At 44.1% G+C, this 23,414-nt stretch overlaps 1 protein-coding gene across 2 annotated transcripts in view; it reads left to right on the top strand.

Moving 5' to 3' along the window:
• CCNB1 (cyclin B1) overlaps positions 1 to 14,757 on the top strand; it is a 102,930-nt gene extending 88,173 nt beyond the window's left edge. For both annotated transcript variants that reach the window (XM_044063732.1, XM_044063731.1), the window contains exons 7-9: positions 2,001 to 2,141; positions 3,390 to 3,500; positions 14,531 to 14,757. In XM_044063732.1, the coding sequence (XP_043919667.1) occupies positions 2,001 to 2,141; positions 3,390 to 3,500; positions 14,531 to 14,641 (363 nt within the window). In that variant the 3' untranslated portion in view covers positions 14,642 to 14,757. The remainder of the gene's footprint in view (positions 1 to 2,000; positions 2,142 to 3,389; positions 3,501 to 14,530) is intronic.
• The last annotated feature ends 8,657 nt before the right edge of the window (positions 14,758 to 23,414 follow it).

Below are 23,414 nucleotides of genomic sequence, written 5' to 3'. Positions count from 1 at the left end.
TATCCCCCCCCCCCACCCCACCCCTGCCTTCCCTAGCTGTCAGAGCTAAAGGTAATTTGACCCTATTATCTGCATGTGATTCAGACTAAAGTTTTTTTCTTGTCAGACTTTCCCTTCCTTGCAGTGGGAGTTTTGTTGCACTCCTGTCAAATTTAGAACAAAGCTCCATAGCACTGGGTTTCCTTCCAGTTTTGTTAAATAGCTAACATGATTCACTAAATATTCAGACTTGCATGATGGCACCCACATGCTTTAAGTGGTAATGTTAAGAATTACAGTATTGCATACTTGTAATCTGTAGTGTTAATTGTGACAGACATGTGCTTCATTAAAAACATGCAATTAATGTCTATGCATGGTCATTGCAAATTTATTATGCATGGTCATTGCAAATTTATTATGCATGGTCATTGCAAATTTATGCTCTTTTTGCAGCTGTGCTTCTGCCTGTACTTTGTCACATCAGTAGGGCTCTTTAGAAAAGAGTTCAACATTTTTGGTAGGTTGAGTGGGCTGGGCAGCTCTGACTTCAATGTGGGAGGTCCACTGGCTCTTCTATACAGCATGCAAATTAGGCAGAAAGTACATCATTTTGGGGGAGGAAACATCCAGTACCTAGAGCTCTGGCAGATATTTCAGAGCCCGCTAGAGGTTTTTCAACTTGGTTTTCAAAGTGAAAGTAAAACTGTACAGAATGGTAGGAAGCCCAACAGGCAAAATGAGTTTAGTTTTTAAAGCTGTATGGGTGACTTTGTGGCTGTATTAACAAGGGACTAAAAGAGCATATTGAGCAATCTGCTTAATCCCGTTCTTTAAAGGCCTTCCAAGAACACCTCATCCATGGCATCTCAACTGCTGATTTTAAAGTTGATTACCACTAACTGAGCAGCTGGGGGCGTCTTTTTATATTGCTTTTAAAAACTAGTTGCCACAGGGATATCAGAATTACAGGCCCTTGTGCAAACCTTTTCACAAGGCCATCGTGGGGACAATTCTTTGAAGCAGCACCTTCTGTGCAACTAAGATGGGGAAAATTCACATGCCAGCTGTGCATATATGGGGAAACGGTTGACTTGGGATAAAGAAAGGCCTGCCCTCCCAACCCTCACTTCTTTGCTGTCTTACACTTGCCGTAGTGGAAATGCACTTTCCATAGTGGAAATTGGGGTCAAGACCAACTCTAAACTGCCACTGCATCCCATCTTGGGTACTAACCACATTGTAAACTTAAGCATGGACATTTTCTAGGAGCTTTTGCCCCAACCATTAGTGTTACTACAGCTTGTACTCTGGCCCAACCCCCCACTGTCCTGTAAGCTTGGAGCTGGCACTAGTACAGTAAATGTACAGGTCTCAGAGCGTGCTTTTCACTTTACAGCAATTCCCACATTTGCCTGTAGCCACCCTGTGGAAGCAGTCTTATTTGCCTCCACTAAAGGCATCTCTATCTGGAGAGAACTTCAGGAGGACCTGGCTTCTGTCCTCTGAGCTATGCCATGTAGATAGCAAAAGTGACCCAATGCCAAAGCACTGTTTCACTTGCACTTGAATGTTGGTGCACTGTGATCTGCCAGCCATGGGGAGCCAGGTGGCAACTTGTCTACCAACAGTTTGTAAACCTTGTCAAGTTATTGCACAAATCTTCTATGGTGTTGTCCCTTTATGGAAACTTTCCTTTAGCTTTTTCAAGAGGGGTGTGTGTAGTCTTTGGAAGAAAGTGGGCTTTTTTGTGTGTGGTAGGGCCAGAAGTCTGCTCCTGTCAATATCTAAACTAGGTTATTTTCCAGTGACATATCCAAGCATGTGTTTAGAGCTCCCTTTGTCTGCATGGTTTCCACTCTTGCACTACATGCTTTGTAAACATTGGCATTGCAGAACTTTTTAGGTTTAACTTTGTCACTTATAAAGTTCCTCCATTCCACTTACTATATGGGCAATGGTCTAATCTGAGCTTTAACACTCCTAGCAGGATGCAACTAAATCTGCTCTTCCATTTCTAGGTAAACAGCGAACAGCATACCTTGTCAAAATATTTAATGGAGCTGGCCATGGTGGATTACGATATGGTACACTTTCCCCCTTCTGCAGTAGCAGCAGCTGCTTTTCGCTTGGCACAGAAGGTCTTCAGTGCTGGTGACTGGGTAAGTGATCTGCTTCATTTTAATGCATTAAACTTTATAACTAAAATGGGCATGTTGAATAGTGTTGTAAACTGAGGGAATTCAGGAAGGAAATTTTGTTGCCAAGATCATGAGCCCCAAACATTTCTAGGAAGGTGCAACTTGTGACTTGTATAAAAGTTCCCAAACAGATGTGCACACTTCACGCTCATGGTTGTCTTAATCACCTTCCCTAGGCTAACTTCCTACAGTCTCACTTCAGTAGAGATTTGTATTCATTATTCTGCACCCAGGTTCACACCTTTCCCAACCATAACTTTCAACAAGACTTCCATCTCTAATACAAAACCTGATTTTTGTGACTTGTATCAAAAGCATTTGATTCAATATCACACACCCAGTTTTCTCATACAATTCTAGTAATCTGCTTCCCCAGCTTGATACTGTCACCTGTAACTGCTCACTCAAGTGAGATCACCAGTTGACAAGTAATTTGCTTCCTCACACTCCAATGGATTTAACTTTCTGCTGTCCCAGTTACCATTTTAATCTGCCAACCCATCACACTTCTGTTTTACCTTGTTCCCCTTTTACCTGTGTGCTTATCTAAAGCTTTTTCTCTTTTTCATGTACCATTTTTCTTGAACCAGATACTCAAAATTGTCTGCAGTTTCTAGCAGTATGGCCCTGTTCCCCCACATCTTTATATGCCTGTCTCTCTTTGCTATGAGACTCATTAATTTGACCCCAGTACCGAATAGTTCTCATCCCATCCTGTGCTGTAGTTTCAATCCTCCATATCCAATGTAAACTACTCTTCCATTCCCTGTCTTTTCATAGAGCAAGATAAATGTTCAAAAGTTAAAATGCCTCCTGCTTTGACATTCAAAAATTGTGCAATTTGACAAACTAGGGTTCAGTCTATCCAAACTGCTTTTTCACCCAGGCTTCTGACGCAGAATGTATCAATGCTAATGTGTCTACATGCTGCTTAATGGCAAACCTGTCAAGTGGTGGTCATGTAAACATTTTCTGAAACTGCTGCCAATCTGCTCCCGTCAAACCTCTTCACAATACCCACTGTTAAGAAATGCTACTGTCTGCTGAAACCTGAGTTCTGCTTTTTACCATATTGCATTTTTTCTTTACTGAGTCTGCAAAAATGGATAAATGTGAACAGGCTTAGACTTGCTTAACCATAGCAAAATAGTAATAGTGCAATGGAGCCAGTTTGATGCAAAACATTTAGTCTGCAACTTTATTTTTCAGACACCTACTCTGCAGCACTACACACATTACACGGAGTGTGATCTGGTGCCAATTATGCAGCACATGGCCAAGAATGTTGTAAAAGTAAATGAAGGTCTCAGCAAGCAAACTGTAAGTAGTTAAAATTTACTTAACACGCACTAATTTTGTTTCAAAAATGCATTTTGTCTTTACATGCATGCAAGACAAGGTAGATCAAAGTGGCAGCATGGCCTTGGTTGTGTGGCTACTGCTGTCTGTGCTGACTACAATGGAAGTAGTAAATCTGGTTTACCAGAAAACTGGAATTTCCCACTCTCTGGATTAATATTGCCCCTTCACTGTTGTGGGCTGCTGCATACTTCTATATGTCCTTTGCACACAGCCTGGAGGCATGGTAAAATTGCTATTGGGATTTTCTACTGCAGTAGGAAGTAAAGGAAATGTGGGTGAAATATAGGTGAAATATAGGGTTGTAGGGTAGCATTTGATCTGACTGTTCAACACTACGGGATTTTAGCAAGATCCCTTTCCAGTTTGGTTTGCTTGAAGCTGTTGTGGTTAACTGCATGCATGACAAATTGTGTGCCAGAGCTCAAGTAGTGATCCATACAACCAACATCTAGTTTAAACCAATGAGACTGATCGGCCTCAAGTTTGAATAAAGGAGCTAAATTCACAGGGTTAAGGAGCTCTGGAGCTAAATTCACAGGGTTAAGGAGCTCTGGAAGTAAAGTGCCCATAGGAGGGAGATGGCTCCTGCCGTCTTAAAGTGAATTTTCCTTAACTTCTAGAGAAGTACCTAATTTGGGGAATTTCTTTAGCTTATTTTTGTGGTGGCCTTTTGGAATGTAACTTGCACTTGGAGGCTTACTGTCAGAGGGGAATGCAGATTGGGATGTTGTATGACACTATCATTGGAACTGACCTGTTGTGACTTTGTAAATAGTGAATGTGGAGAGCTAAAGAAATGAGGTAAGTAACTTGGGGTATTGAGGAACCAAACCTTGGTGGTACTGACTCCTTTGAGGTTGAAATACAACCCCAAATGTTGAAAAATGGGTGCTAAAGGTATAAGTGAAGGCTGAGTTCTAAGCAAGGTCCAGGCAAATTAACCTTTCCCAGTCTTAATAGGATAGTGGAACACTTTGCAAGAGACTACATCAATTGGCCCTAGTAAGTTGCTAAATGTACTTGGGAGGCCAAATCCAAGTAGATGGACCCTTATCCAGTGTATTGTACAAGAATATTGTCTCAATATCCATTTTGAGTAGGCAAAAATGATCCCCTGCAATTCTATCCTGGTCCACAAATGGAAATGTGGCTGATGCATACAAAAATGATCCCCTGCAATTCTATCCTGGTCCACAAATGGAAATGTAGCTGATGCAGTTGTATGCAGCAGCCAGATGCAGTTTCTATGGCTTTGTCCATGGTAGTGAGGAGCCTTCTACTTGGCCAGACTTGGATCTGGATGATATGCCCTTATAAGGAAAGGAGATCATAGTCCCACTGTACTTGGCCCTCAAACTGATACAATGCACAATTTGGAATTGGCAGACTAGGCATTTGCAGTAGCTGGTACAGCCAGGGATGTCCTATTCCTATGTTGCAGTATTCTAGATGGATTTTCTGTCCTCGGGTAACTTGTATCTGCTCCTATACAAAAGCTCCGTAAATGTGGCATCTGCATGCACTTATGCTTTCTTTGTAGCCTCTAGCTGATGTCCAGAGGGGGAAGTGCCAATGCAGGTGCCAGATACCTCACAAAGACCATGACTGGTGCTTTTTTGCTTGGGCTATGAACTCTGCAATTGGGCAATCGTTTGTGCTTGACACTGCAGGCATCTGGCTGCATTTTAACCTCTACCTGGAGAACCTGCACCTTGAGCAGTCAGCCCTTGGAATGGATCCTGCATCAGAGGCTGCACCCAAACCTCCAAGGCCAAGTTTCCTAGGCCTTCCTCCCCTGCCACTTACCAACTGCTGATCTAGGGGTTTGAGGTGCACATAGCAAATCTGTCAACTGCAGCAACATCCCTTGAAGTTTCACAGCTGACCACTGGCATGTCCTCTAATTGACTGCATTCTGTCAGGGTAACCAGTTTGTGTTCCTTATCCAGACTTTCCTTATCTAGAGTCCATTTCTTAAGCTTCCAGATTGCTTCCCCCAGCAATATTACTCCTGATTAATCTGTGGAGGGGGATTCCCTTCCTAAGGACATTACCTTTGGTGAGACCATCACCAAGATGGATCTCTTTAAATGAGATGTCCCAATGACACCCAAAAGAGGTGTGGTGGTCCCAACAGGTAGGCATTCAATCAGATGCAGCTACAATGCTGCAGAAGCATCTGCCTGGTCTGCAGAATCTGCTTCTGTCCTCAGGAGGTACTCTTTCATAATTCTCCAGAAAGTATGAACATTTCATGTCTTGGACCCCTCTTGACCACAGTCTGCACATCTCTTTAAAAATCTGCAGGAAAAAAGCAAAACTACCACACCAAGCATTTTCTGGTGTCACCCATCCCAAAATATTATAGGAACTAGCCTTCTAAGGCAACCTTTTTGAGATGGAATCCAAAACCGCCTAGAAAATCCACCCCCCAAAAAAAAGACTCATGCCACAAGCTCTGGCACACCTAAAGCTAGGCATCATAGAACCTTTCCTTCCTATCCTGGGGACAGGGTTTCTACTAATCTCTTCCTGGTCCCCAGACTGTCCCTGGAGGCCCATCTTGAGACCTGTCCTTAATTCACCTTCAGGTACCTTCAAAATGCTCTCCCCACCCTGCTGCCTGGAATTCCAGCCAATGCTTTCATGGCCACCCTGAACCTAAAGGAGGCCTACCTACACATACCCATCAGGAATTCGCACTTCCTGCACTTCTCTTGACCTGCCTCCTGTTTCTGCCTTGCCCTTTGTAAAGACTCTGGGGACATTGGATAAACCAAAAAGTGCCTCACCCCAGCAATTGCATTCTGCAGAACTGCATGGATTTACCAGTTATCTGGAGGAAATCCTGGTGTGTTTTTTTTTTTTTTTTTTTTTTTTTTTTTTTTTCAGTCCATGCTCTGTTTAGGATTCACCATCAACCTCCCCTGATCCCAGGCCAAGATTTTCCTAGGCTGCAGAATCTAAACAAACTAAAGGCCTTTCTCCTACAGGACAAGGTTGACATCTCACTTCAGGAAGCCCTACTATCCCAAAAGGTGATGCAAAGGCAATTCCTCTCCTGGCTTTAATGGTGTCTACCACTGGCAATGCACATGCGCAAGCTACAGTGGTTCTTCAAACATTTGGTCCGAACAATACATGTCATTTCCTGGATACTGATGTGCTTGGCTCAGACATTCACTCCCCTTCTGGTTCCAGAGGTGCTCCAGACTGTAACATTGGTAACCAACTCTGGATGTCACCCAGTTCAGGTTTGTGAAAGGCAGATCGTGCTTCCTGAACCTGATCGACTTTGAGGCGGTCACCAAAGCCATAGTTGAGGGTAAGGTGGCTCACAGCCTATCATGACCTCACCAAGGCTTTCAACACCATCCCCCGTTCTGGAATTATAGCTAAACTAGGTAAATCCCTAAATCACAAGATGGGTTGCCAAATCTCACTGATGGAGCCCACACTGTAAAAGTTGCAGACTCTAAATCTGACCTCGAAGCAGTGACAAGTGGAGTACCACAGGGTTCTGTCCTGCAACCTCTCCTGTTAGCCTGTACTTCAGAGAAGTAGATACCAAACACAGAAGGCCTCTGGCTAAGCTTGCAGATGATTGCAAACTAGGAGCCATGGTAAAGTCCCCAAATTATGTGGACATCCTACAGAAGGGCCTCACTTGAGACAGATGCCTGCCGGAGCCATGGCCTCAAGCTCCATGCCAGCAGTCATTCCCTTTGGTAAACTCTGTACCCATGAACTACCACAGGCAGCAATCCGTGATCTTGGGACCCAGGTGGACAGTCTCCTTTAGTCACTTCACCACAGTAGTCAGGAAGTCCTATGTGGCACACCCATCATAAATGGTTCTCATCCAGGAAGGTCATAGTTCCCCTCTACTTGACTCTCATTAGACCAATTGGAGTACAATGCCCCTCTTTGGAATGTACCTCAAAGACACCTGCAGCAGCTTGAAAGGCCACAGAAGTACCTCTGAGGATTACTGACCTCAAATGCCCTACACTGACCACATCAAACTCCAGCTTTACTCTGTAGCATATCACCTACTCCAAGGTGATCTCTGCCTAACAAAGCTATGTCATGTCCAGAGCTGTTGGACATGCTACACCTAAAGAAATCCCAATCCCTCCGAGCTACATGCTCTAGGGACCTAAACCTTGTCACCACAAATGGGACATGCTGGAGGGAGATTCCTGTCCCAGAGACTTCCTATACTTTGACATGGAGTGCCAATGAACAAGCTACCCATCTAAGAAAACTGAATGGGAAATGGGTTTACTACGGTCTCTGCTGGACTGTGGCACATGAAAATAACTTTCTTGGGTGGCAAACTATGGAACCTTGCTGGCTAGGCTTGCATAGGCCCTTGGGCCGATAGCCTAGTACATACCCAATAACTACCTAAGAACTGGAACAGACCTGATATGGGACTTGGTCTCTTGTCACAGCTTAGTCCTACAGGCAGTCTACAACCACCAAGCAGATCTCTTTAGCAGGACCTCCTCGCCTTCAGCATGAATGGATGCTGAACCAAGAGGTAGTCTTGGACAGTCCCAGTGGGGGTGCTCCACCTGTTTGCCCCCCCCAGAACAGGCAACTGCAGACCTGCTCAAAAACCCACTCCCTCTAGCATGGGAGTGGATGCCTTCAGCATCTCTTTGGAGGGAAAGTTCCTTTATGCCTTCCATTCCCACTGATTTAGAAAGTCCTGAAAATACAGGACAAACTAAAAATCCAGTTAGTGACACTACTGGCTAAGGCAGCTTTAGTTCCCCCTTCACAAGCTAGCCAAGGGCAATCTGTTACCCTACAAGGTGGACCTACTGACGAGACAAAACTTACACCCACTGCCTAAACACCTCAATGCTTTCACAGGCATGTCATTTGGACCAACGGCCTTTCTGTTCTTCCTCTTTATAGCTATCCTTACTTCCTCCTTGCTAATCCACTGCACTTCATGATTCGCTATCCACACATCATCCAATTTATCAGCCCCTCAAAGTTCCATCTGCTCAACCCACTCCTCACTTGCGAGCAAGTTTCCCTCCTTATCACCTTTACCTGCTGCACATATTTACTAGCTCAGTCCCTTTCTCCCTCAGTGTCCAGCCTTTTATGCAACTCTTCATATGCCTTATCCTTGGCCTTTGCCACCTCTTTGCCATGCACTATCTCCTTGTACTCTTGTCTACTTCATCTGACAATCCCACTTCTTTGCCAACCTCTTTCTCTGTATACTCTCCTGTACTTCATTCCACCACCATGTCTCCTTGTCTTACCTCTTTTCAGATGTTGCACAAAGCACCCTTCTAGCCATCTTACTAGCTCTGCTGTAGTTTCACTGCCACCCAGTGCCTGTCTTAACTCTTCCCTGAACATCGCCTCCATTACCCTTTTTCAATTTCCACCATTTGATCCTTGGTGCTGCCCTTGCACTCATCCTCCTTTATCACAAATGTCATCCTACAAACCACCATCCTATGCTGCCTAACTACACTTCCCTTGCCACCACTTTAGTCTCCAATCTCCAGATTGGCCCTTCTACATAAGATATAATTCACCTGTGCATCTTCCTCCACTCTTGTCACCCTATGCTCCTCCCTCTTAAAATACATTCAACACAGCCATGTCCATCCTTTTCACAAAATCCACTAACATCTGACTTGCATTCCTTTGCTTAACACCATACCTACCCATCACTTCCTCATCCCCTCTGTTCCATTCACTAACATGCCCAGTGAAATCTGCTCCAATCGCCAGTCTCTCACCTTGGGTAGTCCTCACCACTTCATCTAACGCCAAAATTTTTCTTATCACACCCAACTTGTGGAGCATATGCACTAACATTCATCGTTGCACTATAAATTTCCAGCTATCAGACACTTTCACTTCCGAGACTTGGCATACTGTTCCTTTAGGATAATGCATATGCCACTTCTCCCATCCACACCATAAAACAATTTGAAACCCTCTCCGATGCACCTAGCCTTGCTCCCCTTCCATTTTGTCTCTTGCACACAATATAAACTTTCCTTTGGTCAGTCATATCTATTGGCTCTCCCTACAACTCATACTGCCAACAGCATAAGTGAAACCCCATAACTTGGTTGGCCAGCTGTATCTGACAGCTAAAATGTACTGTACACTGTTAACCCCCCCCCCCCAAAAAAAACAAATCTACAAACATACATATCCCCTACTTAAATATACCAACTCTCACCAGTGGAGGACTGTCATAACATTACACAGGGTGAACAAGACTGCACCATAGTGGAAGACTGTAAGAACGGCTAGACATCCTGACAGCTGGAAAACTTTTTTTCAAAATTTGTTTCAACATTCTTGGTTTCACTTGGATGAACACTTGCTTAAAAGCTGTTCTGTCATACTCTTAAGCATTCATCTAGGGAACCTCCACTTACGAGGACAAATCCAGAATGTGTCAATTACATTGTTTACCCCACAACCCATATTTGGTCAATATGAAGGAAATGCTAGCAGTCCCATATGGCTGGGGTAGTTATAAACACCACAGTTGGGAGGAACACTTCCTTTGTGCCAGATGGTCTTTATGGTTAAAGTATGTACAGCCTCATCCTGAAGGCAGTTTATCCCCACGTGGGACAGGGTATGAACAGATTTAACTGAGCAGGACTGCATTAAGCCCACATGAAAACTTGCACTGAAGTTTGTCAGGTGGGGTATGTCTGAAATAGATCTTTTGCCTTCTATGGACTTGCAAATAAGGTTTTGTGCCAAAATATTTGGCAGTGGATATTAGAATTTTGTGGCAGGGAAATTCTTATCCCTCCACCTCCCTGGAATTCCCAGGGAAGTGAGCAGATCCCCTGCAGGAAGTGCATTCCTAAGGAAGTCATGGAAGCCCCTTTGTCTGCTGTCCATACTTGGTGTTACAAGCTGGTCATGGTCTAGCACTAGGGCAGGCTTTGCAGCAGTTCGAAGGGCATATCTCTGCAGGGCCACCACAAGTGCCTTTCCTTTAGACTTGGGAGCACTTCAGTGACTTGCCAAAATAGATCCCTGCTGCAGTCCACTTCCATGTCTTTCCTCAAGCTAATTCAGAACTGTGGTGGGGTACTGCTTAATTCTACTTCAGTTGTAAGTGTACCTGGGAGCCCCCTTGCATTACCTGGGTAGAGGGGAACCTCTAATATAGATATTCCCCACCTGAAACTGAGCTGCACTGTCTAAGCAACATGTCCTCCTGCCAGTTTGAATCTTTCTGACAGTTCAACATTTGGGCAGCCTTGTACTAAGTTAACATCTGAGGCATGTTGGAGCTGAGTCCACTTTTTTGCAGTAGGATTCCCCAGTAAGTACTTTTCCTCTTCCTTTTTAAGGAACTGGCCCATACAAATTGCTGAAACTACCTGGATTGGATTCATGCAGCCAGTCTGCCATGGCATTCTTTTAAGCCTTCTCCATAAAGTCAGCTCTGGACTGAAGTCCATTTAGGATGAAATAAGCTCATGCCACCAAGTTAACTGCCATGGCTCTGTCGAGTACTGACTTTCATTGCAAAAAGATTGGGTAGATAACCCACCACCTTGTTAAGGGAAGTATCTGGCTGTGAGGTGAAAGGCAGACAGCCAGTGTAATTACTTGCATAAATTACCAGTCCTTGATTGCAGATGCATACTGTTCAGACACCAGGTAGGTTTTTTACCAAAGATCTTCCTGAACAGTGATCTCCTGTAAGTCGTCAAAGCATAAAACCTGTAGCCAACCAGAGTTCTGTGTGCCCTTACTCTGGTAAAGGGGTTCCCAAGAAGGTAAACTCCTTTAGGATTGAGGTGAGCAACTTTGATTTACTGACCTTTAACTGGGTTGGTCCAGCTAGGCCTTTGTATTGGAGCTTTTCTCCTCTGCTCTCCACTGAAAACTGGCCAGACACCATACAGAAATAAAATGGTGACCCTTAACATTTCAGTATGGTAAGATTTAAAGTTGGTGAACAATATTAAAAACTATTAAATTCAAAAGTGTTTAATCTGTGTACATATGTAAATCTCTACTTGGATATGATTATACAGTAGAGCTTAACCTTGGATTACTTAGCTGGGAGGAGTGTGGTTAGAGGAGTGGCTGAGGGAGAGAAGGTTAGGTTGGAGTTTAGGACGGACTTGGTGTTGAACACTCAGTAGGCAGGGTGAATGTTCACAAGGCAGTTCTAGTTTTGGGCAATTGAGTATTAGTTTGCAGACTGCTTTTCTGGTTGGTAGGTGTGTAGTTGCTGATTGGAGGTATGGAGAGTGAGGTATGGAGAGAGTGAGAAGGTGTGTAGATAAAGATGAAGCCAGAAAGAGCTGGGCAAGAGGAAGGTTTGTAGAGTGAAATGTAGCAGTTGTGAAAGTAATGTATGGGGGATTTCTAGCCAGTGTATGGATGAGGTGCAGTGGTGTATTGCTAGAGTTTAAACCCCAAACTATCAAAATAGCTAGATTCATAATGTGGTTTGAATACTGACAAATACATGGGGCAGAATGCAGCAGGGAGGGTAGGAGAGCTTGAGTAAGATTCTAGCATTTGGAGTTGGAAATTTTTGTTGATATAGCAAACCTAGTTTCTGGCTAGTCTTACACTTTGTAGAAGCATATTGAGCCATCAATTACCCAAGTGTGAGCATCAGGTTTAATACTTTGAGGAAGTGATGTAGAAGGAAGATGCAAGTGAACTGCAAAATGAGTTGTTTTTTTTTTTGGGTGAAGTAGGTTTTCAGAGCTCTTCAGTAGACGAAGGTATGCTGAGTATGGAGCTCAGATGTTTTCTGGCAAAGGTAAAATCTGCATATTGAATGTATGGTTAGTTTACGTGTGTAGGTTTAAGATGGAGGGGACCCAGGATTGGAGCCTTGGGGTACTCCTGAAGTGATAGAATAATGAAGAGGACAGCCATTTAAGACTGCCTGCCAGATAGGTAACTGGAGAACCATGTAAGGGTGGAAGTAGGTTTAGACCCGCAAGTTTAGGTAGGAGATGGGAGACTATTAAGCTTTGGAAAGCTCTAGGAAGATATTTTCTTGGTTGACAGCCAGGGTACTTTTTTGGCTAGGGTTGTATAGGCCCTAGGGCCAATAGCATAGTGCCTATGAACCTATGGGTAAAAGCAGTGATTATACTGTGGTGGGGACAAGCTGCTTGGTAGGGGTGAGATTGTTAAACATTTTAGCAGTTGAGTGGATGCATCTTTCAAGTATTTGAGGAGGGATAGGGTGGCTATGGGGCAGTAGTTTGGGTCTGGAGTTTCCCCCTTTGTTTAGGGGAATAGTGGAAAAGGTATCTTCATGAATCCACTGTACCTACCCTTTGGAATTACACTGGGTAAGCTAGTCAGCAGCTAGTTTGAGGAAAATGGGGGGGGGGGTAGATTATCGGATGGTAAGCAGGGTTTGAGCTCTAGTAGAAATCAGATGGAAGTTGAAAGGCTGTAAGGAAAAGGGTTGATCAGTGGGTTGGGAGGGGTGCATTGTGAGGTAGCCTTTCCATTAGTTGACAAGAGTGAATATCTATAAGGAAGGTAGCTGTATCAAGAGGAGACTTACCTGGGTAGGGGTTTGAGGGGGCATCCAGGGTATTAATGGTTGACCAGAATTTGAGGGTTCAATTTGCCATTGAGCAGAGTTGAAGGAATTTGTCAGTATGTCCAACTGGAGCAAGGATAATTCCTTAGTTTTGGTCCAGGCTTTCCAAGCTTTATCCCTTTAGAGCACAAGGGATTGAGTCTTTAGAAAGCCAAGGGGCATAGTTGGATTTATTTGAATCTTTCTAGGGGGAGCAAGGGAGTTCAGGGTATTTAGAAAGATATTGTGAAACTATTTGCTGAATTGAGGGATTTGTTTAAGGAAGGACCAGTTGGTGGATTCTTCCAAATTTCCCTGCCTCATACCAGAGGGAATTTTAGCATGAGTAAGTTGAGGGAACCAAGAAGGTATCTATGCCCAAATATTTAATCTGGATGTACTTTGGCTATTGCTTTTTGAGGCTGCCAGAGCTTCTTGCAGGACTATAGAGCTCTGACTCCAAGTTCTGTGGTCCTAGTCTACGGCAAGTTGAGAAACTGGAAAGATTTTACGATCTGCCAAATTGCAAGAACTTTGGACAGGAACCAAACTGATTACTGAGTTGGGGAGAATATATAGATATCTGTCCGTTGCCTTTAGTCATAAATTCAGACCACATTATCAAATGCAACTTTCTGCAAGTCAGATTGGGGATATGAAGGCAAAATTGCTAGAATGCTTGATTAATGGGACCACCCATGTTGATGTAACTGCATCCAAGGTGGCAGATATGGGACACATTTGGGGTTCTATGGCAGGATATCCAAATGCAGCTTAATGCCACACTACACTGCTATTTGGGAGCCCCATTACTGAACTTTAGGGGAAGTTGGCAGAGAAAGTTCATTACAGTGCAGTACAACAGATGTCTAGTATGATGGAGTTGAGCAACATCCCAGGCGGGGATGTGTGGAACTGCAAAATAATGGCATGTGACAGTTGCTCTTCATGGAGAAAGGAGCTTGGGGCCCTACAAACTACTTTAGAAACTTGCCATGGTGTTCACTGCTGCAGTAATTCCTCTTCCTGCCTATTGTAGTGGTGGGGGGGTAACCACTTAACTTTTTCCCTTGCTGCTTCCTAGTTTAAGGTGCCCCTGCTTGGTCTGGATCAGTGTGAAGGAGCTTTTGGGTTCTGGTTGAGCACACATTGGTGACGACTTTTGCCAGTTCCTCTCTTACAGGGGCAAAAGTAAAGGTGGCATGGGTGAATATCCTCTTACAAATGCATTCTGATGCCCAGGTTGGAGTATTCACCTGGCAGGGGGAGTTCTGCAGTTGTAATTTACACTAATGTGATTAACATGCTATCTACTGTTTTGCTGTTCTACACAATTGTGCTTGTCAGGAAAATTTAACTTGCATGAACACTTGTATTCACTTTTCACTTTCTTTTCTAGACTGTAAAGAACAAGTATGCAAGCAGCAAACAATCCAAGATCAGTACCATTCCACAGCTGAAGTCTGCAGCTATTAAAGAACTGGCAAAGCCTTTCGTGTCCCAAAAGTGACTTTATCCATTTTACTCTTGTAAATGACTATTTAAATTGGCACCATGTGCTATTTGTATATAGAACTTTTATGTGTGCATAATGTTTCATTTTAAATAAAGAATGTTTTAAATTAACTTTCAGGCTGTTCTAATTTTAACTGGGCTGGTGGACTGGTCACAGCACCTTTTCAGCAACACCCATCAGTCATTTTGTGTTGTACCACCATTTTAGCATTTTTTGGATTCTGATTGTACCCAGTTTGCAATCTGTAAACTTGATAAGCCAGATGCCATCTTTCACCAGGACTTTGAGAAATTACAAATGGAGAGGCCAATGTTGATCATGTGATATGCCACTGGTAACTGGTCTGGTGGCAGTGGAATCCCCAACTTTGACAGTATGCATTCTCAGTGAGCCAGATGGCTACCCATCTAGTGACTTGTGGGTTAATCCCAGTTCATATCTCTGTTGCAGTCATTACATTTGGGTTATCTGCTTGCAGGTAGCCCTCAGTCAGCCTAATTCAGTTTAGTCCCACATTGGTTGCAGTATCTTCTGTCAGGTGTATAAAACATGCATCTTGCCATGCCCAAAGCAGGAGCAGTTAGCAAGTGCTGGTCAGCCAACTCAAATTTTAGTCCAATCTTTCATTTTTACATATGGGTTCAGAGCTGATCCTCCACTCCAACTCTGCCGATTTTTATAAGCTCAGACTTCTGGTTGGCTCATGGCTAAGCAGGTATCTCGTAGTGCACCAGTATAAACCCCAGATCTCATTTGCCACATCTACTAGTTCAGGTGTGCTTCTCTTGGCTCTGGCTTTTCTTGCTTATATTTAAAATCTTATTCAAACTTGTATTAGTGTAATACAATTGCATTAGTATTTTAGTGTGTTACTAATTCTTGGGTAACTGGCTCCTTTGCTCCCTTTGGTACAAGCATTGGCCTTTACCCTGTTAATATGCTTTGTGGTATCCTGTGTACCAGTTTCTACTTGGTGCGGATAACTTGATAATGCTAGTCTTTTTTTTTTTTTTCCAGTCTACAGTTTTGTAGAATAGTTTAGTTTATGGAAGTTATCCGCTGGGGTTTCTTACTGTGGTGGTCATTCGAAACCCCAGGTCTTAATCTTTAGCAGATTCAGGGTTTTGTGAATTTTCAGTGGTCTGGAAGTTAGACTTAGCTGTCACTTTCTTTTCTGGACTAGGCCGTTGAGTACCTAGTCCTTGTAGTGGATGTTCTTCATACCACATTGCTGCAGTCCTAACACTTGGGTAGTCTGCTGTCCCAGTCGGCCCGAATACCAAAGTATATGGCTGACGTCGGTCAAGGCGCATTAGTCTGTCACGCAGGACTGGCATGACAATGACCGACGCCATCCTCAGTCTTTTGCCGCATGGTCCGATGCAGAAGCAGTTTTGCAAGTGCAGGTGTTGATGCTGAGATTTCAGGTCGGAGTTTCAGACCGAATCCAAGTTGGCTAAGTACCCGCTTGGGAATATTTTGGTTTTCTTGCCTCAGTATTTTACGGATGTCAGAGAGTGAAAGTGAATAACTGTATTTGTGGGAAACAGATACCTCATAGGGATTACCATACCTTGTGTATACCTTGCTTGGGGCCTGAGCACGGCGTGACGTGTTGGCTGTCGGCTCTTGTGCTAGATTTAACAAACTCACTATAAAGAGAAGATTAGATTGTGCCAGGTTAGTTTTGGGATGCGGTGATGCTATAAAATGCCGCGGATGCTCGGGCCCCGCTTAATCAAAAAGCAAAGGACAAAAGAACCAGGTTGAAGAACCAACCCTGGAAAGACCGTCCGGACGTCTGTTCTTTAGAGGCTGCCGGTGGAGCCAGGGGTTCAGCCAGAAATTTCTTTGGAATCCCAGGGAGACTTTATTACTGCAAGATGTAACCTCTCAGGAGGTAGGCCAGGAGGAAGGGCTCAGGTAGCTGTTCTTCCCTCCTTCCTAAGGTGGTTAGGCCCTCCCCTGCTGTTTCCAAGGCTTCTCCCAGGGGCAGGCCAGGTTTTTTTCAGGTGTTACCCCTACTTCAGGGTCTGTACCTAGAAGCATATGCTTAAGATGGCAGAGATGAGAATATTTGATTTAGAGGATTGAGCCCCTCCTGATAGATAAGAGGCCTAGGAACCTACAGGAGTTTTGAGAGAGCAGTGGATGCTTCTAGGTCTGGGTCTTGACTGAAGACGCTGGTATATTGCAGGAGTATGATTCTGATGTAGATGATGATGTAGATCTGCTTCTCCCTCCTGAGGATTTTTTTTTCAAGTTTTTCATTTTCAGAGACTCTTCATTCCATAAGGGAGATTTTTTTTCTCTGATTCAGGAAAGGAAAAGGGATTTTTGTTTTGCTTAGGGGCATTTTTTGCTTCTCACCCCACTGTCTGCCTTTAGGTGTACTGGAGTTTCTAGATGTGGTGGAACCCTCTTTTGCCTGACTCTTTGCCTCCTGCTCCAGTTAAACCGATAGATGTAGGGGGCCTGAGTATCTTAAATAAGTATCTTAAGAGTCCTAGACACAGAAACTGTTTCACAGGGGGGGGGGGTTAAAAAGTTAAAATCCTGTCTTAAATCCCTGATCCTCAGGGCCGAGGAGATGGGAGAAATAGTAGGACCTAAGAAAGTGTGGCTAGCCGCTTTTTGCGTTGGGCTTTCAGGATGTTGAAATATGAAAAAATGAAACAATTAAAAATTCTAAGTCTATGCTTTAATTGAAAGTATTAGGTAAAGAGTGTAAAGATTTGGAAGTGTTTCTGATTAGGTGGGTTTCATTCTTTAGTTCATGTTTTAGATGTTTTGATGCTGCTTCTAGGGTGGTTTGAGGTGGCTGCCTTCTTCGGTGAGTTTTTGCACGGACCAGAATTTTCTTGCGTGGAGTGAAACAATGTGAGAATTTAAAGTTACAATCTGTGTTTTACAATCTTTTTTTTACAAGCTTCCAATCTATGTTTTTGGAAGAAGTTGGGCAGAAAATAAAGAACAGACAAGGTTCAGCCTCCGAAGTTTTAGTAGTAGATTAAGTTGGCCTACCAGTTTTGTGGATCCGAGCTGCTTAAAGGGTGGACATATCCTGGGGGTGACAACGTGGGGTAGGGTAGAGCTCAAGGTTCTAGAGGCCTCAAGGGTGTTTTAGGCCTAGAACAGGGTCTTCCTGCTCCAGCAGTCTGAGTGAGGGCAGGGTCAGTCCAATGACCTGCCGGACCCAGCCGAGCCTGCCTTTGCCTCTACCAGAATCTTCTGAAGAAGCACACTTTCAAGAAAAAGGCACTTTTAATTACCCTGAACAGATGGGTAGAGACATATATTCACCACGGTATTCTCACCACAGTACCCAGGTTTTATTTCCATACCTTGCCTCCTTTCAAAGGCATGCCAGACATTCCTCCTCAACAAAGGAAAGAGGCTCACAAGCAAATTTCAGTTGCTCCAAATAGGGGGGCCATGGTTCCTGGGCCAGAAAGGCCTAGGGAAATTTTTTTCTCACTTCCTAGCCTGTTCCTAGCCAAAAAGGGGTCACTTGAGAGACCAATCTGTCTCTGTCTATCCTCAAACTTATCCTCTGTCTAAAATCAAAAAATGTTAAATATTACAAACAGCTTACTTTGGATGATGGCAAGATTTACTGATGGTAACTTTGGATCTCAGGAAGCTTTTCATGTTCTATCTCAGACGGTTAAAAATTCTCATTCCTGCGCTGAGCTGGAAATTCTCATTATTAGTTCTTCTCATTGCCTTTGGCTTATCTACTCAGGTCATTTCATTCACAATAGCTTGCTCAGGCAAAAATTCATCTTGGGCTAAAAACAATACAAATTCATCCTTATTTGCTAAAGGAAGGCATTCTGCCTTTGGAAAGGGGCGACATTTGGCAGATGCCTAGGCATTGGTGATAGCCAGGGTATTCTCCAGTCTAGTACCCTCTCAAGACATGCATTCTCTGTATATGTGCTTCAGAGATGTGCTTGGGTGCCTTGCAACCCCAAACACCTTTAAGATATTTTCTTTAACCCCACACAAACAAAAGAACTATCTCTATCAACAACCCTTCTGTCAGTCCTTCAACTGCTCATGTAGTCCGCCCAATACCTAGAGGGTTCATGGCATCTTGCTTCCTGGCATATATCTCAGCCAAACTGCCAATGAAATGGGCTTCTGCATATGGGAAAAATGTATGGACACAGCACTGCCAGGATTTGGACACTCATTCAATAATACCTTGCATTCAAAAAAAATTTTTTGTGTGGTGGCTCCAGGATGTCACTCTAAACACTCCTCTCTCTGAGACGGCCAGAGAGAGGAGAGATTAGATTCGACAGATGCCTCTCCCTCAGACAGCTTGAATGGAAAGTGGATACAAGACAAGTGGGCCAGACTGCAGAGCATCATCTACATAACATGAAGGAGATTAGCAGTCCAGTTTGCATTACTGGCTTTCTCAAGGATTTTACTTCCAGGGCAGGTGTTGATTCTAACAGACAACACAGACAACATGACCAACAATGTGGTACATCAACAAAACAAACACATTCTTTGCCCAGCATACTCTATGCAGGCAATAATGATTTTGTGGGAGACACAAGAGGAACACAGTTCTTATCCTCTATGCAGGCAAGCAATGATTTTGTGGGAGACTAGATTAAACACCAGCTGAAGTGATGCCTTCTTCAAGCAAGGTTTCACTGCACTTACAGAACTCCTTGTCAGATGCAGGCAGCAAATAGATCCCCACCAGGAAACCCCGAAAGTCTTATTTCAGATCATGAGTTTCATGTGTCATCCAGACATAGTATTCGTTCGCCTATACCACCAGCTGCCACACGCTGCAATGGTGTTTTGCTACTTAAGTTTTGTTTGCACCTTCATCACACCTGGAAAGTGGATGCTCTTTCTTTCAGTTGGAAAAATCTTCTTGTGTATGCCTTTCCACCTCTGCCTCCTCCTCCCAAAGGTACTCCTAAAGGTCAGACAAACACAAGCCAGGATGATTTTTATTAGCTCAGATTGGCCTCGGCCAGCACTGCATTGCTGAGGAGTCTGGTACTGAGTCTAAGCCTCCTCTTACATGGCCTCCCAAAGGCCGATACAAGACAAGCCAAGGATGATTCTAATAGCTCCAGATTGGCCTCGCAGCACTGGTACCTATTGCTGAGGGAGTCTGTGTTCTCCATGGCCCCCTTGATTCCACACCTATTGTCTCAGAAGGACTGGGGCATCTACTCAGTCAGCTTCACCCTCTCCATCTAACAGCCTGGCATATTCTCTTTTGAACCATAGCAGGTCTCAGCTTCCTCAAGTTTGGAATGTGATTATGGAAAGCAGAAGACCTAGTACAAGGAAAAGAAAGCTGCAGGGAATGGAAGAGATTTTTTTCTTTTTGGTGCAGCAGCAAGATTGGTGGCTTTCTAAGCCTTGAGTGGCTCTTCAATATCTTACAAGTTGATTGGACAAAGGTTTGTCTTTCTCTTCCATTAAGATTCATGCTGCAGCAATTTCAGCTCACTATGATTGTGACCCACCATTGTTTTCTCATCCTTTGTTCAAGCAATTTCTTAGAGGGGCAAAGAATATAAGACCCCCACGTGAGCCCCTGACCCCTGCTTTGGACCTCAATTTTGTGTTGGAGAAACTCACTCTACAACCTTTGAGCCTGCAGCCAATATTGTGAATTGAAATATTTTTTGTGGAGAATGCTTTTTTGTAGCCAATACTTCTGCTAGAAGGGTGTCTGAATTTCAGGCCCTTATGGCGGTTGAGCCTTTCCTGATTTTTCATAAGGATAGTTTTCTTTTGCATCTAATCCTTTTTTATGTGCCTAAAGTGGTTTCGTGTTGGCTTTTTTAAAAACTATGGATTTTGCCTACTTTTATTATGCAGATCAAATGGGGTGGGAGGGAATGCACAGTAGTTTTTTAGCATACACAGGGAATGGTATGCATATTTAGGCAAGTCAACTGATTTTATTCAGTCAGCAGCTGTTTGCTTTTTTGTTTGTTTTGAGTCTGGGTGCTTCCCGCAAGCAAACAAACTATTTCTAAGATGATTGTTTTTTGCATTGCATTTTTATTCCATCATCATGGCAAGGAGATTCCAGCTGGGATTAGGCCTCATTCCACTAGGGCTACTGCCACTTCAACAGCATTTCTAAGGGGGTGGCAACTAAGGATTTTTACAGCAGGCACCTGGTTTGAGTTCTACTTCAATACACCACCTTTCCCACTCCACCTCTCTAACTCTGTTTGCTAATTAGGGCTTGTTGGTGGGCATGTTGTCAGCATCTGCTGTTGCTTCCCACTTTTGCCCCCACTCACTTACTAGGATCTCACTCCAGTGTTAGGACTGCAGCAATGGCAATGTGGTATGAATTACAGTGTAGGTTTTCACCTACCATAAATGTAGATGTGTAGAAGATCCACATTGCTGCAGTCCAGGCTTTACTCCTCCTTCCCCTGGTGTGGTTAGTGAGGTTCCCCTCTGTGGTTACTCTTGTAAATGTTGTGGCAACTAAGGATATTTTGGAGGCAGCTATTTGGGAGTTCAGTGCATACTTTCAAGCATTACCACACCTCCTCTCTAACTCTAAAATCCAGGGGCTGGTTTTGCCACGGCTATTTTGGTAGGGCATGTTGTCAGCTCCTTGCTTCCTTATGATTTGCCAGCCTCCTTACCTCTGCTTTTGGGATTCTACCCAAGTGTTAGGACTGCAGCAATGTGGTATGAAAGAGATAGTTTTGTACCTACCATAAATGTAGATGTCTCAAGATCCACATTGCTGCAGTCCAGCTTACCTCCTCCTTCCCCCAAAGGGGTGGTTGTGTGATGGGCTTATACTATATATATTGTGTATATATATTTGGCAGGGAGGTGTGTGTAGTGTTGGTGGTGCAGGAGTGTGTGTTTGGTTTAGCCTTATCTTTTTGGTCTTCTGACATCTGGGGCAGGTAAAGGCCTTTGAGGATATGGCGTCCCGGTCATGCGCACCCCTGTCATCCTGACGTCAGACTAAATGCGCCTTGACATCAATATACTTTGGTATTGGGCGACGACTGGGACAGCGGACTACCCAAGTGTTAGGACTGCAGCAATGTGGATCTTCGAACATCTACATTTATGGTAGGTACAAAACTGTACTTCCTCCTTCAGGGCTGAGGACCTAGTCCTCCCTTTTTACTTCTCCTTTGTGTCTAAAGAGGGTAAGGAGCACAAGCCTTCGGGCTTCAAGAAATGCATGAAGTGCTCACAAGATGTCTTTGACGGATGGTCATGGTCTGTTTATTGCTTGGGGGCCATCCATTTGCAAGAAATTTGCTTTTGTCATGCCTTCTCCCCTAGAGTGTTAAGGAGCGAAGGAACAAGCTAATTCTAAAAGGTCTTTTAAAGCCTTCCTTTGAGGAAGCCTTGTCTAGTGCTTCCTCTTCAAAGTCCACTAAATCTGCTAAGTCTTCGAAAAGACCTTCTCCAGCACCAACTAGTGCAAAATCAGCCTCATCAGCTCCACTGCCTTCAGAGCTGACTGAGCAACATTGTGGTGACTGGGTCAGATTCTAGTTTCAGCCAACCACTGAATTTATGGAACCTGCTATTTCTCAAAGATCTCTAATTAGCTCCTCCAGGTCTTCAGGAGCTTTTCGGATGATGTGGAGAGGGTGGTCCTGAGACTGTCTCTAAATTGGCTCTGACCCAACCTGTTCCAGAGCCTATGAAACCTTTTATACCCTCAATTTGTTCTGAGCCAAGCTGGTTTGTCAGTCTGAGGGCTTGATGCTATTGGTAGAACCCTCTGCTCCACTTGTGGTTGCTTCAGAGCCAAACTCTGCTCTGACACTGTCAACCTTCCCTGTTGGCACCGACTTGAGCTTCAGCCCCTGGACACAATGGATAAGACTCCCTCTTGGCACTTCAGCTAGGGTGAGTTTGGACCTTGCATCTATCTGAGCCAATAGTTCTGGCACCATTTGCATCCTGAGTCAGAGGTCTGCATTTGAGATGGGAGTGTGCTGTCAGTCACCAGTTGCCACCAGGGGTACCAGCACCCCCCAGAGCACCTACTTCAGTCTTGGCCCCTACTTTCTCTGGAGACAGACCCTCAGCCTTGGGAGCCACTGGCTGGTGGCCCCACTTCCTTTACCTACCTAGAATGCTCTGAGGAGTACCCCCAGGAAGATGTGCAAGAGAAAGCATGTTGACTCTCAGGATGAGTCTTTGACATCTGACATGACTAGTCAGAAGGGTCCCAAAGTTGTCCTGTCTCATTTGTGGACCTCCTGGAGATCCTTATCGGGAGCTGCAGCTGGCCCACTGTTAACCCTTCTGATTCTGTGTACCTGAAGGCTTTCAGGTCTCAACCTGCCTCTTGGGTGTCCACCTTTTGACTGGTTTTAGTTAAGTGTGGGATACTCCCCTATGCCATGGAGGCAGCCCGTAGGAGACTAGTTTTTCTGCCCCTTCAGATAGGTATGAGAAGCATGTCTTCAGTTCAGCAGCTTTTACTCCGATCGTTGGTTCTCTCTCACTTTACGAGATTGCAGAGGGTTCTTTTAATGGAGTTGGGAGATTCTATACAGGGTACATGTACTAAGGGAGTCCCTGACAAGGTTTCTGCTCAGTTTGTCCACCCTAAATTCTATAGTTAATTCCTCCATGTGGCTTATTTCTTATGTGGCTGGAGCGAGTAGAGCAGCAGGTTCAGGAGTTGCCCTAAGGCATTACTCCTGAATGTGCTTGTGTAATTTTTGCAGAACTGTTCAAGTTCACTTTCACCAATACCCCTTTTGAT

This window comes from Protopterus annectens, chromosome 2.part2 (assembly GCF_019279795.1).
Source record: "Protopterus annectens isolate FY-2018-M chromosome 2.part2, PAN1.0, whole genome shotgun sequence".
In the NCBI taxonomy this organism is placed as follows: Eukaryota; Metazoa; Chordata; order Ceratodontiformes; family Protopteridae; genus Protopterus; species Protopterus annectens.
Note: the sequence above shows the minus strand (reverse complement) of the source record. Positions and strands in the feature narration are given on the sequence as shown.